The 17,765-nt window shown below is 50.6% G+C and overlaps 4 protein-coding genes across 4 annotated transcripts; all 4 read right to left on the bottom strand.

Annotated features, from left to right (window-relative positions):
• Nucleotides 1-55: 55 nt before the first annotated feature.
• Nucleotides 56-1,374, bottom strand: MRS44_011832 (uncharacterized protein; the record flags this gene model as incomplete). Its single annotated transcript, XM_065619881.1, has 6 exons — nt 56-163; nt 209-577; nt 623-680; nt 748-1,143; nt 1,196-1,221; nt 1,282-1,374. The coding sequence occupies 6 exons, from the start codon at nt 1,372-1,374 to the stop codon at nt 56-58; spliced, it is 1,050 nt and encodes a 349-aa protein (XP_065475953.1).
• Nucleotides 1,375-2,279: 905 nt separating this feature from the next.
• Nucleotides 2,280-10,253, bottom strand: MRS44_011831 (uncharacterized protein; the record flags this gene model as incomplete). The annotated part of the gene is made up of 9 exons (XM_046277898.2): nt 2,280-3,197; nt 3,249-3,717; nt 3,773-7,619; nt 7,671-8,120; nt 8,176-8,665; nt 8,719-8,831; nt 8,890-9,103; nt 9,148-9,568; nt 9,628-10,253. The coding sequence occupies 9 exons, from the start codon at nt 10,251-10,253 to the stop codon at nt 2,280-2,282; spliced, it is 7,548 nt and encodes a 2,515-aa protein (XP_046124688.2).
• A 1,419-nt stretch (nt 10,254-11,672) lies between these two features.
• Nucleotides 11,673-12,415, bottom strand: MRS44_011830 (uncharacterized protein; the record flags this gene model as incomplete). Its single annotated transcript, XM_065619880.1, has 2 exons — nt 11,673-11,958; nt 12,033-12,415. 2 exons carry the CDS (start codon nt 12,413-12,415, stop codon nt 11,673-11,675), a joined length of 669 nt encoding a protein of 222 aa, XP_065475952.1.
• A 2,566-nt stretch (nt 12,416-14,981) lies between these two features.
• Nucleotides 14,982-16,773, bottom strand: MRS44_011829 (uncharacterized protein; the record flags this gene model as incomplete). Its single annotated transcript, XM_065619879.1, has 3 exons — nt 14,982-15,002; nt 15,157-15,329; nt 15,378-16,773. 3 exons carry the CDS (start codon nt 16,771-16,773, stop codon nt 14,982-14,984), a joined length of 1,590 nt encoding a protein of 529 aa, XP_065475951.1.
• Nucleotides 16,774-17,765: the final 992 nt, after the last annotated feature.

Below are 17,765 nucleotides of genomic sequence, written 5' to 3'. Positions count from 1 at the left end.
CAAATATACTCCAGTGCGCAGACGTCAATAGGGATTAATCGAGGCAAAATACACTCTAGCGCATGTCAACATCCTCTGGCTTGCGGCCCCATACGACATAGAACTTCTGATAACCATGCATCCTGTGATCTGCTAAAGCTCTCCTCACGTCGATGAGGTTGACCTGGCACCTGTTAGTTGAGCGCAGGATGAATTGGTCGAAACTCACCTCGATCTCCTCCTTGGTCATGCCCTTGACGCGATGCAACAAGCCATAGCTGAGCGCCTGCAATCCTTCCGCCACATTCGCATGCCATAACTCCCCAAACCTCTTGAGCCTGCGGTTTTTGGGCCAGCCGTTGATAGGAATCTTGTAGATCTTTTCATGGATGTCGACAAATCCAGTCTCCTTGAGGGCTTTCTTTATGCTCGCGGCACCGGGCAAGGGTCGATCGGCGACTATGCTGGCGTCGACAATGTCATCACACCACTTTTTGAAGGGGTTGTTTTCCGTAACCGAGTCGTCGTCGCACTCCAAAAGACCCTCCAGTTCTTGACATTCTATCCATCCACCAGGCCTTAGTCGCTCAAAGGCCGGCTGAATGATTTGTGTAGTCATGTCAGACCAGCAGCCAAGAGTTACCCTGGTGTGTATCAGGTCAAAGTTGCACCAGTCCCTGCCTTGGGGCCACTCGTCGGTTCTAGGGCGGTCAGTTCATGTGTCCAAGGTGAGCGCGCAATGGCTGGGGGCAGTGGGAAGTTACGCACGCATCGTCAATTATGAATTCAACATTAGGAGGAACCAGCTCGCTCTGGATAGGAGACAAGTCCGTACCAATGATTCGAGCTTCTGGGAACTCATCCCCAAGATCGATAGCCCAGTGGCCAGAGCCTGTGGCTATATCAAGGACCTTGCGCGGAGGGTTTTCGTCATCAAAGGGTGCAAGGCAACTTCTGCCGTCCAATAGGATTTTGAGAGTCTCATGTTGAGTATTCAACCGTTCAATCTCGATCAAGTCATTGGGATAGTAGTAGGCTGCAAAGTTAGCTTCTATCGGGCCCGAGATCTCAGGGCAGAACGTACAGCCGGCGCGATAAGCGTGGTATGTCCTCCCATTCTCCTTGTGGAACTCGTAGATACTCTCCGCCACGGATGCGGTATCTCTGTGATGAATTAGCGCTGAAATATGGCGGCGATCAGGAGCTGTAGGCTGACAGTGTGGGACGACTCCAAGGATTTGACTATTGAATGTGAGCATCGGTGGAATGAGGGCCCATGCTAGGCAGCCCGATGAGACTCACGTCGACTTCAATTCCGGTCGTATAGTCGAGGTAGGCCTCAAAACTGAATTCATAGTCGGAAAGACTGTCTCTCGGCGCAATAGTGCTCGACATTGGGAGCCTCCGAGTTAGCCGAGTTGTGGATCGCTGGTGTGAAAACCTGAGGAGTCGGGCGGACGTGGAGGCCCAACCAGGATTTCAAGAGTGGAGAGCGGGGGCCATAGGCAGGCGATGATCTGTGCTGGGGAGAGGAGAGAGAACTGTAGCGTCAAGTAGTGGTGCTGTGGTGGGTGGGCGTGTGTTTCTGTCTGTGAAGAGGGGAGGGGAAGAGGGGTTTCAGCGAGACAGACACCGACAGACTGGGTCCTCCTGGCTGAATAAGACTCAGAGTCGACCCGAGGGGCTGGTAGTCGGGAAAATGGTGACCCGGAGGATCGGGACGGGGATGGGGATGTGTGCGTGATCCAAGACAGGGGAGCCAGTTTTTATTGGGCAATTTCTTGTGATGTTTTAGGGCAAGGCGTCCGTGCCAGATCCGGCGGTTGGGCGGGGCACAGTGTGGCCTGAGGCAGTCCAGGCACTATCTTGATTATCAGCAATGACTTTGTGGTGGGTGTTTTGCTCTTTGTGAGCCGAGCCATAGTCCGCCGCTCACTTTGTCTATCTGGGATAACACGGGCACAAAAGTAGCCTTGCTGTACCAAAGACCATGCTCCTCACATTACCCCTTGCGTCGGAGCTGTTGCTCCTCCTCATACTCACATCCCTGTCATTCACGATCAGAAACACAGTGGCGAGTCCGGGTATGGCGTGTTCTAGGCCCAGGATCTACAATCGGTTTAGGTCTAGACTCATTTCACGTCGTCAGACTCCACACACCATGCCAGAACCTTGACCGACAATCACAAATTGTATGTAGCCAACTACCCTATTCTCGAAACATTCCAGAAACAAACAAGGAAATATACTTTCGAAATCGGCATATTCCATCCTAGATAATGACATTCTGGATCCATCTATCATGCCAAGCCTGCTGCCACCTTCTCTCCAAGCCTCGCCGCCACCGTTTCTCCAAGCTGCCTCAATGATGCAGCACCCATCATTTCCAATACGCTAACCTGAAGCCCTGATGCCTGGCGGAACCATCTTCGCAATTCGATCGCCGTCAGAGAATCCAGACCCATTTCGGAAAGTCGAAGGCTTGTGTCGATGGTAGTATCTGGCTTGAGCAAGAAATCGTTGATCTTTCTTCCAATCTCCACGGCCAAGAAATCGACTGTTGACTCCTTGGCAAGGATAGCCGCGCCGTCGCTATCCGTTAAGCTCTGCAGAAATTCCTTGAGGCTGTGGCTTTCGCCTCGTGCATCAGATGCTTCTCCAATAGCTAGGTTGTGGTAGATTCCCATTCGTCGATCTCGACGCCAGTTGGTTGGGTTTTTGGGATTATCAAGGTGAAGCTCTGATCTCAGACCCATGATGATGTGCCCCTTGCTTTCCCATGCAGAGAGGGAATCTGATGAGACATCCGTAAAGTTGCCCGTGTCCTGACTTGTCTGTGCCATCGAATTGGCAAGTGAAGCTTCCACGCTGTCCAAGAACTCTTTCTCCCCCAGCGTGTAGAGGCCCTGCAGCTTGATGCTTCGAAGTGCCGCCGGGTTCTCGGCCACAAAGCCGACATCTTCAATGGGGCAAATGGAGAGGACTGAAGCTGGGAGGCCAAGGGAATGCCGGTACTGACAGAATGACTCGATAAAAGTACATCCCGCTTTGTAGTTCCCCTGCCCAGGCTGATCAACGACCGTGACGGTAGAGCTGGCTAGCCAGAAGTAGTCTAAAGGCTGCCCAAGGAACGCTTCATGAAGATTCCATGTACCGTGGACTTTTGGTTCATTAGCATCTCTCCAATCCGTCCACTCCATGTCAAGGAATGGAGAATCCTATCATACATTAGTCGAATGTTATTTGTTGCTTGCATAGGGGTAGCCTACTCTTTGCACCATTGCAAGATGGAAAACGCCCTTGATCTGAGCCGGTGACTTTTCAATCACTTCCTTGACATCTTCAAGGTTGTTGACACTTCCCCTGATCATGGTAACGGTGCATCCCATGGATTCAAGTTCTGCTGAAACTGGGTTGGTTGTTGTGACACTTCTTGACAAGAAGACGAGGTGTCTGGCACCATGTTCAGCCATCCAGATAGCCAGAGATCGTCCGAGACCCCCCGAGCCACCGACCAGTAAGTAGGCCGCAGCTGGATTGAACTTGATACTCTCAGCAGTTGCTCTTGCTTCAAGAGTCGACAAGTCCTCAGGTAGTTTCAGAATCACTTTGCCGATATGATTGCCACTCTGAAGATAGCGGAAGGCTTGCTTGATGTCAGCTGCGTCGAACGACGTGATGGGTTCCAGTGGATGGAGCTTTCCCTGCTCAAAGAAAGCTAGAGTTCTTTGCAAGACGCTAGAAAGGATATCAGTAACCATGAAAACAGGGTAAAGAAGAATAGGTGGCTTACTCGCGGAGAACAATGCCTTGTTCCTTCATCATGTACATGACATCGATACCACAGTACGATCGGTTGTCCAGGAAACGACTCATATCGAGCTGACCAAATCCAGCGAGGTCACGCTTTCCGAGCTCAAGCAATGATCCGTTCTTTGCAACACACTTCCATGAAGCGTGCAAGAGCTCGCCGGGAAGCGAATTCAAAACAAGATCCACTCCTTTTCCTGCTGTCTGCTGCATCACCCCATCGAGGAATGAGGCGTCTCGTGAGTTGAAGATTCGTTCTCGTGGGATGTTGTAGGTCTCAACTAGATAGTCCTTCTTTTTCTCGCTCCCGACGGTAGCATATATCTCTGCACCCATCATTTGACTGACTTGGATAGCAGATAATCCAACACCACCACAAGCCGAGTGTATCAGTACGCTCATTCCCTTGCGCAGCCTTCCAACATCAAGAAGTGCGTATACCACAGTTGCAAAGCAGCCCTGGATCGTCGCTGCCTCCTCAAAGCTGATGGAATCTGGAAGTTTATGCACGAAGTGGTCCGCGACAATCACATGCGTGGAGAAGCCACCCATGTAGGTGAAGGACATGACTCGATCGCCGATGTTGAGGCCCGTCACGGCACTTCCAAGTCTCCTGACTGTGCCGGATACTTCCATCCCCAGGGAAAGATTTGAGGATTGGGATGAGATGAGACCCATAGCGTAAACAACGTCTCGAAAGTTGAGGCCAGCAGCACGAACATCGATCTCAACGTGATCCTCCGGAATCATGTCTGGGATCGGGAGAATTCTCCAGTCCATCGTCTCCAGCATACCCGGTTTCTCGATGTCCACCTTTTTCATCACCTCCCCTTGACCTTGGTCAGATCTGGGGGAAGCTTCGTCCAACAATGGGAAGGGTTGATAACGTCCAACACAGATGACCCCGTGATTGATGACGAATTCCCTATCCGGCTCAAGGTTCTCGTTGTCTTCGTCCTGGACGATCTTTTCGAACAACTGAGAGACCAGAGTAGGGAATTGGTTCTCCCTGCTGTCAACCTCGAGTGTGTAGAAGTTGAGCCCAAGTTCTGAGCGCAGAGTACGAGCTACACCCAGCGTCTGTGCAGACCGTGGATTTGAACACTCGACCTGGATTGGGTCTGACAACCAAAGAATCCTGCTTGAGCCGACAGTCCTAGCGAACTGCTGAAAAGTGGCAAACGCTTCCTCTGGGATATCTTGGAAGAAGTTGGCTTCAAGATCAAGACAGGAAATGATGTCCTGGCCCTGGGGAATATCGTCTCCGATACGACGCTTTGCAATGGCCCAACCTCTTTCTTCCAATGTAGTAGCCAATTTGCCAGCAACCTCTCCCTCAGGGCTCCCGCATAGCAGAGTGATGCCAGATGGGCTGGAGACCCGAGCAGGCTGTTTCTTGGCCACTATGACGGCTGAACGTCGATGTGGTTCTTCGGCGTCGAATGTAACAGCGTCAGCTCCGCTGAACCCGGCGGCTCTTAGCTCCTGATCCCATCGTGATACTGGGACATAGGGTTGGTCGAAACGATTGTCCTTTTCTCCCAGCCACCACCCTGAAAAGTTGCCGAAGATGTAATTGAGTGACCGAGTTACGCTGCACAACTCTGTCATCACGAGCATTCCATCCGACTTGAGCAAAGGGCGTATATTGCTCAACGTCTCTTGCAAACGAGGTGTTGCATGCAGAACATTTGCTGCGATGACGAGATCATAACTCGCCTCTTGGAAGCCTTGCTGAAGTGGGTCATGAGACACGTCCAGTACTTTGAACTCGAGGTTAGAAGCATGCACAAAACGCTCTTTGGCAGCCGGGAAAAACCCTGCAGATATATCGGTAAAGGTATAGGTAGAATACGCTGGTACTCCATGGACATCGACAATGTTCCGCAGAATGGTCTCTGTAGTACCACCAGTCCCTGCTCCGAGCTCAAGGACTCGCAGATTCGGCCTGGTGTGGACCAAAAGGCGTAGGAACTTGGAGTAGTCGAATGTCATCACATCGTAAATCTCGGCAAGGATATTGTCTTGGAGAAGGATGTCGAGTGTGTCGGCTTCACCCGTAAAGATCTTGTCAATGTTATCGAAGAGACGCCTCATGCCGATGATAATGGCTCTTTGTGGTAGTTCCAGTAGAAGGGTAGTAAGTTCCTCAATATTGGCCAGTCTCTCGGCTCTTGAGAGAGCAACATGCTGCTCAGGATTCTCGACCAGCTTGTAGCTTCCAGCTGCCGCAAATCCAATCTGTTGATTGACCCAGTCTCGAAACCTCGCGAAGTGAGGCTGGCAGGGCTTAAGGTACCTGACCTTCTCTGCCGTTTCGAGAATGAGGAGCAAGCCTAGCTCTTCATACAGTCGAGCGTCAGGCGCGGAAGATGCCGGTGGTGTGAAAAGAGTTGATACATCGACGAAGTCAAAGTGCGGGAGCCATTTCAACCTTGCTGCAGCGTGAACGTCGAGTGTCTCAGGGGTCTCGTCGTCTGCTAGGGCATGGAATTGAATTCCGGAAGCCCGAAATGCCAAATCCCCACCTGATGTGAACTCGACGCATGGCTCGACCCCATACATGTTCCATGCTTTGGCTTCCATGACATCTGCACCTGGGCCAATCTCGAGCTCCTCAATGGCAGTCGGTACGCAAAGTTGGGCCAGGTTTCGCCCTAGACCTTTCGCCTGTGCGACCAAGAGTAACTGAAGGCCGGCATCAATCGTTGCTGGGTGAAGCGTAAAGGGCGAGTGCCTCTGTTGGTCTCGGTTGATGATCTGGGCGAAGGCAAGCTCTTCGGAGACTGCTGATGTGACATTTGACAGTCCTCGGAATGAGGGCCCATAAATGAAACCAACACTGGCCAACCGACTGTAGATGCGGGAGACATCAACCTTGCGAGGAAGGACTTCTGGCACCCAGTCGCGGGTCCTGGCGTTGTCGAGGAGGCTCACTTGGCCGGTGCAATGCCTCACCCAGGTTGACCCGCTGTACGACGAGACAGAAAACTCAAACCATTCTGAGAATTCGGTGTCGTTAAGCTTGCGTCTTTGTAGACTTGTCATCAGCTCTGTTGGAGCCGACTCGGACAATAAAAGGGCTGTCTGTGCCACGACATGTCGAAGACGGTAACCAGCGCCACGAGGCGAGTGAGTAAGCTGCCTGACAGCTTCGCCAGCGATAGCGACGTATCCGGCAAATGGGAACACGATATCATCGTGAAGCTTGTGATCAACCAACCAGGGCTCATCTTCAACATGGAGAATGTTCCGCCATTGCGGTTCAGCGTCAGTGCATTCAAGGATACGAGATCCCAGGAGACAATGGTCAGGGTACTGTCGACTCCTCCATGCCTTGGATATGCGACTCTCAAACCAGTATGATTCTTTGTGATCCCATGGGTACGTAGGCAACCCCGAAATTGCTTTCCCAATGGAGAACATGGGCGTCAGGTCCATTTCGAGTCCTCCTTGGTACAGCTTCCCTATTGCGGAAAGAAATGCAGCAACGGAGTCTTTGCCGCGAGATTGGGTTGTAACATAGTGACATGGCTGAGACACCTGAGAACAAGTCTGGCGTAAGGGGCCAGCGAGCGTAGAATGAGGACCGATCTCAATGAAGATGGATTCACCTTTGACTGCCAGCAAGTTCAAGACCGCTGGGGAGAACCTAACTGGAGACGTGAGGTTCTTCACCCAGTATGAGGGGTCGCGAATGGAATCATCCATCAGCTTAGTTGTCACCGAAGAGAACATCTCGGCTTTCGCTGGAGGGAGATCTTGCGACAGCCCAGGCAAGTCAGACTTGAGGAGATCGTGATATTCGGTACTGAGGGGAACCATGTGGTCTGATTAATTAGTTTAGGACATGAACGACGACTGAAGGGGGAGATACGCACGGGAATGATACGCCATGTTAACCTTGAGCTTGCGGGCAAACATGTCAGGCATCTTCTGTTTGATGGCCTCAACAACTTGGTCGACCTTGTCGGCATCACCCGAGATGGTGGAGCTGTTCGGGCTGTTCTCGCAAGCCAAGACGACTCCATCACACAGGTGTTCGGATACTTCGACGGCGCCCATTCCAATGGCTGCCATGCCTCCGATCAGGTTTTGCTTTGTTGTGACATAGCCGCGGTAATAGGCAATGGTTATTGCTTCCTCCATCGAAATGAAACCAGCGGCGTACGCAGCAGCGATTTCGCCGCTTGAATGACCAACAACAACAGTAGGCGTGAGCCCCAGGGCGGCAAATTTGTTGAACAAGGCCACCTGCACTGCTGTGCACAGAGGCTGAGAGAGTTCCGCCTTGTGGACTTGGCTAGTCTCGGGCGACTTAAGAAGCTCATCTTGACTAGGGTTAACAAAACGCACACTCGATGCTGAAAGATTCACTCTTCTCACCTATAAGGTTCCACGTTGGTGGAACACTTAGCCGTTTCAATATTGCATTCATATTGAGCAGGTCTGTGCGAAATGCATGATCGCTCTCGATCAACTCCTTGGCCATTTCAGGCCATTGTGCACCTTGACCACTGAAAACCATCACCAATGGTAGCGGGTCTGAAAGTGCTTTCATGGGGCCGGAAGTTTCAGTGACGCTGGCCCCGTCCAAAATGGCATATGCTCTGTGAGGTAAGTGTTCTCTGTGCATGGCGCGAGTGTACGTGAGGTCCGATATCGACTCTGGGTGCTGCAAGAACCACTCTTGATGATTCTTGATCTGCTGCTGGAGGGAGACCTCTGTGTTAGCTGACAAGAGAAGCAGTTCTTGCTTTGGCGGTTGGCCCATGGATGGACCAGGGTCTTGGAGCACTTTATGCCCATTCTCACGAGCAGTGCCGTTGGGCTGAACTGTGCCGTTTGAATAAGGAGCGTAGCCCTCGAGGATGACCTGAAGATAATATAAGCACTCGAGGCTAGTAGAAGTAGAAACAGAGCTAGTACATGTGCGTTGCTTCCGCCAATGCCAAATGAATCGATGCTGACCCTCTGTTTACGGTCTGATGGAAATGGAGTTGGCTTGACAGGAACAGTCAAGTTGTACTCTGCAAAGGGAACTTGATGATGGGTTAGATTAGTCATCCTCTTTCGAGCTTTGAAGAGTTGGATGCCTACTCTTTGGGTTGGGGTTGATGAACTTGATGTTGGGTGGAATGATGTTGTGCTCGAGGGCGAGAACACACTTGATCACAGAAGACAGACCGGCGGAGCCTTCAGAATGTCCCAAATTGGGCTTGACCGAAGTAATGTAGATTCCGTTTTCGCCGAAAACCTTACCCACGGCCGTGGTTTCAATGGGATCGCCTGTGGGTGTACCAGTACCGTGACACTGCGTTTGTTAGCATCATATGTGTTGATTGGTGGCTTACTGACCTCGACGAATGCTGTCTCTCGAGGATCCAAGCCAGCATCGCGGTAAGCCTTCCTCATGAGAGCCTCTTGTGCAACTCCATTAGGAGTGACAAGACTAACGCTCTTCCCGTCGCAATTTGTGGAAGTACCCTTGATGACCGCCCTCACCGGGTTACCATCGCGAAGGGCATCGGCGAGAGGCTTGATATAAATGGCTGTGATGGCTTCAGCTCTGGCATATCCGTCTGCTGAAGCATCGAATGTCTTGCAGGAGCCATCTGGAGCAAGCAGCTCGCCTGCAGACATGGTAGCCGTGAGAGCGGGAGTAGTGATCATGCTTGCACCCCCAACAACCGCACCCGACGCATCGCCCCTCTGGATGGCCCGACATGCTTCATGAAGAGCGATTGTTGAGGCTGAGCATCCAGTTTTGATCACCATACTAGATGGTGATACATCAGTATTGCCAGAGAATGGGGGTTAGGTATCGTGTCATCTCACCTGGGACCTCGAAAGTCGTACTCGAACGAAACACGGTTGGCCATCATAAGGTCGCCATGTCCAGTAACTGCGTGTACACCACCTTGTTGGGGTGCCTTCGTGCTCATCATCAACCAGTCATCCCCAAATGTTCCTATGTAACAGCCCAGTTGCTGTCCGCGATAGTTTACCTCTCCTGCATCTTCAAGACACTCTCGAGTGACTTCAAGGAGCAATCGTTGTTGTGGGTCAGCCTTCTCAAGCTCAGCTTTAGTGAATGTGAAAAACGATGTATCTAGACATGATAGATCTTCGTCGAGGAAATATCCGTGCTTAACCTTGACCGAGTCCTTGCCGCCGAGGCTGTCGTCAAAGCCCTCGAGGTTGTAACGGCTGGTAGGAACGGGGATACGAGCATCTACCCCATGGTAAAGGAGATCCCAGTAGTCGTCACAATTGCGAATGCCTCCAGGGAGACGCAGTCCAATACCGCAGATGGCTATATCAGACGATACCGGCTGATGGGTGTGTCCATTTTGCTGATGCTCATTGAGGAAGTGTCCATTGGACATGGACACACCAGAGTCAGCTGTGCCTGGCCTTTGGACTTTCCCCGATGCGGAGACATCAACGGAATCGTTGCTCATGATGACGAGACGTGAGAAATGGAAGATGGTAGATGAAAGGTCCAAGTTTGAAAGAATGGGCCCGAAGGTCATCGAAGCCGAGCACTACCCCATTATCTAACAGTAAACTAGCTGCCCAATGTCTGGTATCAAAAGCGAACCTCTCACGCCATGTCAAAGAACATATCATCCCGGACTCCGCCATAATGCCGCATTGGCCGCTTGAGCTAGCAAGCTGCAAGGAGCCTGTTGCTGGGCTGGTCATGGTCGGATGATGCAAGCTGGTGGCACCAAATTCCCTCAGTCTTGCAGATGCTGTTAGTGGAGACTAGGTAAGCAACCTCTTCTTTGACAACCCCGATTGAAAGATACGACCCGGTGCTCTGGATTCAGCGGACGGTTGCAGATACTGTGGCGGGAGTCTGTGCGGTCAGTTCGAACCAAGACCAGAGATGATGGCACCAGAGCCAAGGCAACCCCCGGTCAACACCTGATATGGTGTCTATGTGTCCCGCACCACCTCCAAGGTTAAATCTTGCAGTGGTTCTGGGTGGCATTGCAGGGGGGCTGACGTGGTCACTTGGGGAGGGCATGCCCTGTAGACGCATAACCGGGAGATAACAGCCAGTGGTTGTCCGCATGCCGCTCCTCGTTGGTGGGGATGAACGGAACGCACAAGGTGTCTCCCCTCGGAATCCCCGGACCTGCTGCGAGGAACCTGTCACTCATAAGCCGCAATGGTTTATGCAGCCGTTGTGCAGTGGTGAACGCATGTCGTGTCACCTGCTCATTGGCCTCAGCTCACCGCCTCTAGAACTACGCATCCATAAGCACCGGCGTCTATGAAGTGATGAAACGGATGGTACGCGAACGACAACTCGCAAACATCATGATCAAGACGTTTTTTATTTAGAGCCATTATTCTTTCCCCTCCCGACATTTTGACGCTTTGACATGCTCTCACATGCATGCAATTGTGGAGTTGACGGGTGACCGACTGTAACAGCAACGGGCCTTCAATGTCCCACGGCGCCGCAAGCGCGGTCCGTCATCTGCGGCCCGGGCCTTCCAGTTCGTGCCACGTCGATGTTCTCTCTCGGAGTTGAACTATTGACTTTAGCGTAAATACTAAGGCCGAATGGGACGCGGCCAGGTCCTAATCGGGTGACCCGAGGTAATGATGAGTGTTTGCCGAACCGCATTCTCGTGCATAATTCCTTGTGATGATTTAGTTGAACTAAAAGCTTGGTCGGTTAATTCATGTTCAATCTGAAGAGCCAAGTGTGATTTGCACTCGAAAATCAGACCATGAAAAGCAAGACGAGCCGAGATAAAGCAAACGTAACGTGAGTTAACAATTTGACCTCACAGTCGTTTCTATTCAGTCCCAGAGGCAAGAATGCACAAGCATTCCGTACGTAGTTGCTAACGTACATCAAATCACTGTTTTCGGGGCTTCGCAGCCCTGAATATAAATATCATACCCACAATTCGCGTCTCGACCTCCTCAAATTCCTCCTTCAATACTTTCTCAAATACGTTGGGGTCTTCCTCGTAGTTGTCAAAAATCCCTCTCTTGTTGTAGAAACCCAAAGCAAAGGTGGCAACCCGGCCCGGCTTCTGCTCAGCCTTGACCTGATACCCCTTTTCCGTCTTCTCCCAAACCTTGCCCAGGATTGTAGATCCAACCAGTACGCCATCCTTTGCCAGAATGCTCTTGGCGTTCCTGATTGCTTTGGACTTGGACAAAGTTGGCCCGGGCATGTGGTGCATGATGAGGAGAGAGAAGCAGAGTCAAACTTCTCATTTGCAAGAGAAGCAGGAAGCGGTGCTCCCGCGTCGGCATGAGCGGTGCGAATATCAATGTCTGGATGACGAGATAGAATTCCCTGTTTTGCCGCGCTGAGAGAGGCTTGACTCAAGTCGACCAGAGTCAGATGCTGGTCCTTGGCCTTTCGACCCAGGTCTTGGATGGCTTTGATTGGAAAGTAACCATTGCCAACACCAATATCCACGTGTCTTTGAGAGAAGTTCTTTGAGAACAAGGGACGTAAGTGTTTCTGCACTGAGCACCGCCAGATGAGGGGAGCTGAGACTCGTATGACGTAAAGGTCATATATGAACAAGACGATAGGAGTAAAGCGTATCGATCCGGCATTGTGAGCCGGTGTTGCGACTGTCATTTTGAATCGAGAGGACAAGTGTACTGTAGGGAAACAGACTTTGGTAAAATGGCCAACGTCCGATCTCTCAGGTTGGTTCCCTCTTGGGGGAGAAATACGAGCGTTTAAAACAGTGTGGCTTAGCTGGAATATCTATGCCCATATTGCCATGGGTTCATATGCCTCTAAACAGAAACCATGGATTGTAACAAGAGGGGTTGCTCGCCTGATGGTAAACGGCCGTCCTGGGTGAATGGGTCGACAACACATCCGTGCATTAGCACACACCGTCAGTCGGGCTCATGGATGCATACAGCGGAACCGGGCTCTTGCAGCCTGCCGAAAATAGAAAAACGTACGTTATTAGCTCGGCGGAGATAATGCAGCTGCTATGCCTATTACAGAGTCGCCGGACCCTTCAGATGTAGAGTGGGGATTGGGATGGATGGCCTCTGGAGCAGAGATACGAGACAGTTCGGAAAGAGAAGCGCAAGGCGTCATGCAAAACCGGGAACTGGAGGTCCTTACTCTATGCATCACCCGGCTACATTTTCATCATTTACCCAACTACATCATAGCGCAAGGCAGCAAGGACAGCCACGATGATGACCATGAGGTCCGCGCCTCATACGCAACGTGCTCACACGCCAAGACGGCGTGACGAGATCAAGAGCTAGGCAACGAGCTAAGGCAGAACAGAGCAGATACACGACCCGAGACAACGCTAACGAGCGCCAGAGCTTTCAACAGCGACTCTACTGCACACACCCGTGCCTCAATGGGCTGGACTTTGGTGGTGCACATGATCCAAACTGTGACCACTTTATCGACCATGGCAGTGAGCACTAGGACCGAGGAGAGCTCCTTCGCCTGGCGCGATAGCAGCTGTCCATAGACAGCGGATACATTGCTGAATGCGCATCACTGTACTTATCAGTACACCGTGGTTCTTTCTCAAAGCCTTGCTTGTCACAGCATGGCTATACATTGTACCCAAGTGCGACGAGGCCATCAATGGCAAAATATTCGGTGCCAGAGTAGCATACATGACAGCCTTGACAATCTCTGGCAATAATTCATTGTGGCGCTACCTTGGGCCACGAAACTCACTTAGCGGTATCTTAACTGCGACCTATCTAAGCACTTGTAATCCTTTGCCGTGGTGACCGGTCGATCCGATTGCTGTACTTTCTTTGTATTCAGTAGCATTGGATTCTCTGTCGTGATCAGTAGGTCCATCACCCCTAAAGTGTGGTACCTCTGGAACCTTTGTATCAGCAGTGGACGAAGAGCAGATCGTAGAGGGGTCGCTTGTGAATTATGACGAGGAAATGCCTCGCAACCAGCTTGGCGTTTTGAGTCTTTCGTCCCTTCCTAACCGCTTGTTGTAAGTTGCAGCATGAGTGATGAGTAGTCTACTACAGGCAGCAGAAAGACTAAAAAAAGGCTACTATGTTATCGTTGGGATATGATGCTATGGTGTGTTAATAATACATTCTTTATTATAGTTGAAGCCCGGCCCTTGATGGGATATCTGAGCCAGAAGACTGGGTGATAAGTAGTTGCAAGGAAAAGACTTGGAAACCCTTATATCTCTGAACATAGCTGAGCCCTTTAGTCCAGTCAATGTGGCTTAGCCAAAATCCTATATTTGCTAAGGAAATACGTATTCTCTCTTTCCCAAAGAAAGGATTCTTCGTTGAATGGCCTTGATCTTTGCTTTGCGATTGGTCCTGACGTCGAAGACTTATCCTAAATTCGCCAAGTTGAAGATGTATTCCTTCTTTGCCATGGGATATTGAGTAGGATATGTAACTATCTGATTTATTCCCGTATCAAGACAGCCTTCTCAGGAGATGTGGATCTGGAAGTGGTCTCCGAGGCTTCGCGGGAACACAGAGAATATATGTTCAATACCGGTTGGATACAGTTGGGAGTTATATAGCAAAGATATTTGGACAATTGCTATGATGATGATAGTGGTTTCTAGACGTAATACCGAGTAGTACATCCGATAAACACACAATATGATGCATTAATATGATGCATTGGCCAACGCGTGATTACAAAAACGGAGGCAATGCACCATCGTTTCGCTCCCCTTTATTCCCACCACATTGCGCTTAACTGTTTTCAAATGAAAAACCATTCTAATAAACAAGAGTCGTGAGACAATCGTGAGGTGGGCTGTCGAAAAGCGAATAATAAAGCGGTTAGCGTTCTAAGCAAATACGCCTCATGTCGACGCGACACAGGGCTGGGACGTCACAGGCTGCGATGGGCGGCGGTGCAAAGGAAGCATTAACTTCAGTACCCAGAAGTATACTAGCTAGGTGCTATGCCTTTAATCATATCTTTGAGAGTGAGGTAGCTCACTTTGATGAAGCTTGTCGCTGTGTTGATGCCCCATAGCATTTTGCTAGAGATGTAGGGTAAGTGGTCTCCCAGCGCGTTGGAGATATTCAGCCAATGCTCTGAGTCTAGGGTCTTAATTTCGTAGCTGAAAAAGGCGAATTATGACTAGCAGGGAACCGGGATGGTTCTAATAACAATCTTGGCTGAGTATGCTCACCATGTTTTTATAAAGCTATGTGATGATGGGTAAAATCTGTAAAATTGTATCTTATACCATTGGGAGTCCTAAAGCCCCTTGGCGAGCTCAACTCATGCTATCCAGCTCGCCCTTCTAACTGTCTTGGGGAACCTAGAAGTCTCCTGTTAGCGAACATGCAACTCAATACGAAGGCTTTGGATGCACCCACCTCCACCATACCGGGGTCCTTATCAGCAAAGCTTTTAACACAGTACCGCAGTCTGTTCGGGTAGTATCCCTTCTGACAACATCCGACCTGTCTCCATTGCTTCGTCCAAAGAATCCAATCTGAATTCGCGCATCTCATATTGCCAGGAATGATCTCATCAAGGCAGTTCACCCCTATTTCAATTAGCCACCCTTCCAAGGCTTTGAACAGTCGCAACTTACCTGGGGGGCAGCAAATGCTCACTTCGCTGGCCACCTCCTCGTCCAATTCCAATCCATCGGGACAACACCAGATTGCCGTTTTGGAGATGTGGGTGCCTTCGGGACAGTATCCACCACTTGTTTTCGGGTTGAAGAGCGGGTAGTGAACAAATCCAGTCCTCCCACCACACTGCTTGGGCCGGCTGTATTTCACGGTGATCTTGACCTGGTCAGTCTTGACATTTTTTGAAGATATGAACAAAACGATGTAGGTGGCTGGAGTGTCCCCTTTCTTGCATGGCAGGTCATGAGGCTTCCCTGATGTCGCATCAGTTGGCATCTCCACCCAGTCTTTGACACCAGGTTTCCGATATGCTACCCGCTGATAGCTGTTGGCAGATGCAAAGATGCTAACAGTTTGGCCGGTCTTGACGGTTATCTTGAAGACAGAAATGGTAAATGGGGTAGTTGTGAGTGTTGCGGTACCGGTAGTGCTCGCTGCGCCAGTGCCCATCTTGATAGAAACGGATTTAGGAGGGATTTCCGGTATGGTGGGGATCATGACTCCGCTCGTATCCTCAATAGACTGGAGTGCGAACTCCTGAGCGAAAGTAAAAAATATCTCAACAAAGTTACCCAGCTCCGAGAGACGTTGCCTCTCCGCGGCGCCGGAGAATCCTACGGGTGTTTCCAAAACCCACTCGTTCATAGATTTCAAGTTCCAGTGATTCCCCATGGATTGGAAAAACAGACTCGCTGCATAAGCAGCTTGTCCATCATGCGCGTATAGAGGTACAGCCGGGTCGTACTCAGCGCCGCTGAACTTCTTCCCAGGCCATTCAGTATTCGAATTCGGAAAGACGACATTGGCGAAATAGTTTGCGGTTCCGTCCCGGATATACTCGGGATCACGAGCATTTCCCATCTTCATGTCCTGCACGCAATGATACAGCTCGTGTGCCACTGCAAATAACGCTCGAGGAACGTTGGTAGTCGCCTCCGTCGTCCACCGTTGATACATCTGGATTTGGAAGGGGGACTTTTTCTCGTATGGATTGCTCGTCGCTGCTGTAGTGAGGCCGTCGACCGCGGTGGTGAGAATGATGACGATTACGGCCGGAAGCTTTGCGAACTTGTCGTAGGTTTTGAAAGTCTCTTCGAGGGACTTTTCAAGCACTGGCTTTACGGCGTTCTTGGTCTTGGTAGATTGCTGGCTCCACTTGCGAGTGTAGGTCACAATGATCTTTGTGTCCCCAAACTGCTTGGGATAACCGGCGAGGGGGTGGCAGTCAGTCTTGACTGTCCACTTGCGACCGACATCTCCAGGCTTGAGATTCCAATATTTATCACACCTACTCCATTGCGCCTGTGCCGTGGAAAGGAAGAAGAAAAGAAAGGTGAGCAAATAGAAGCGCATTTTGAAGAGTGGTGCTCGAATATGTCAAGGGCTCCGTGAGTCTGTCAGCCACAGCCTGGATTGGCAAACTGGTTAGTTTCGGGAGACAACCAGCGTCGTTACAGCTAGGAACAGAGCGGTGTATTTATCGCGCGTAGTCTATTGTTGCGACCGATTGAACCTGGTCGGTGACGGCAGACGCCGTGTTCACACGGAGGTGTGACATTCCTTGGCATTTAAGTAGCGCCACATCAACGCCTCATCAACGCCTCGAGCGTTCGCTGATGTGAAGACGCTGCTTCTCCGTCCGTACTACGCCCAGCCACGAAATTAGTTATCAATAGCCAATGAATAGTTTACTTCGTTATCCCCAGTCGAGCGTTCGGGGCCCCGCCACAGCTCCTGGTAAGCAGGGTTTAGTCACTACTGCATTTCTTCGGCATGTAATTGCCGGTCTAGCCTTTCGGTGGTCACTTGAGGGGCAAGACTGACTAGACTGCTGCAGGGATATCGCGCAAGTGTGACCGCGGGTCTTGGTGACATTTTGGAATGAGAAAGGGCTGGGAAAAGAAAGAAACTACACAGAATTTTTAATCAGGATGCCAGGTGTGCTTATTGAACGGGTCTTCATATGAGTTGGAAAGGCATAGTTTAATAACTGAATATGATCCATAGGCCTGTTACGTGATGGAGTAAAATAAGAAGGTTTGTTGCCTCCCTAATGTAACTAAGATGATAAAGACGGTCAGGGCTGGCTGGTCCAACCCGAGTGTATCCAATCAATCGCGTTATTAACCCGTGCATCAGTGCAAAATAAAGAAGAACAAGCAGATACAATGTGAGTTAATCAAGGAATCGAAAGATACTGCAGGCACTGTTTCACGTGTCGAGCGGACCACTTGATGAACATCATTGGTTGCCGACAAAGGAGTTGCCCTGAAGGATAGGCCTCGTCCAATAATAGATCAATACGAGGCATTGCAGCACAGGCGGCAGCACCAACTGGAGATCTA

The sequence above is a fragment of the Fusarium solani genome, assembly GCF_023522795.1.
Source record: "Fusarium solani strain SB1 chromosome Unknown bctg00000007, whole genome shotgun sequence".
NCBI lineage: Eukaryota > Fungi > Ascomycota > Sordariomycetes > Hypocreales > Nectriaceae > Fusarium > Fusarium solani.
Note: the sequence above shows the minus strand (reverse complement) of the source record. Positions and strands in the feature narration are given on the sequence as shown.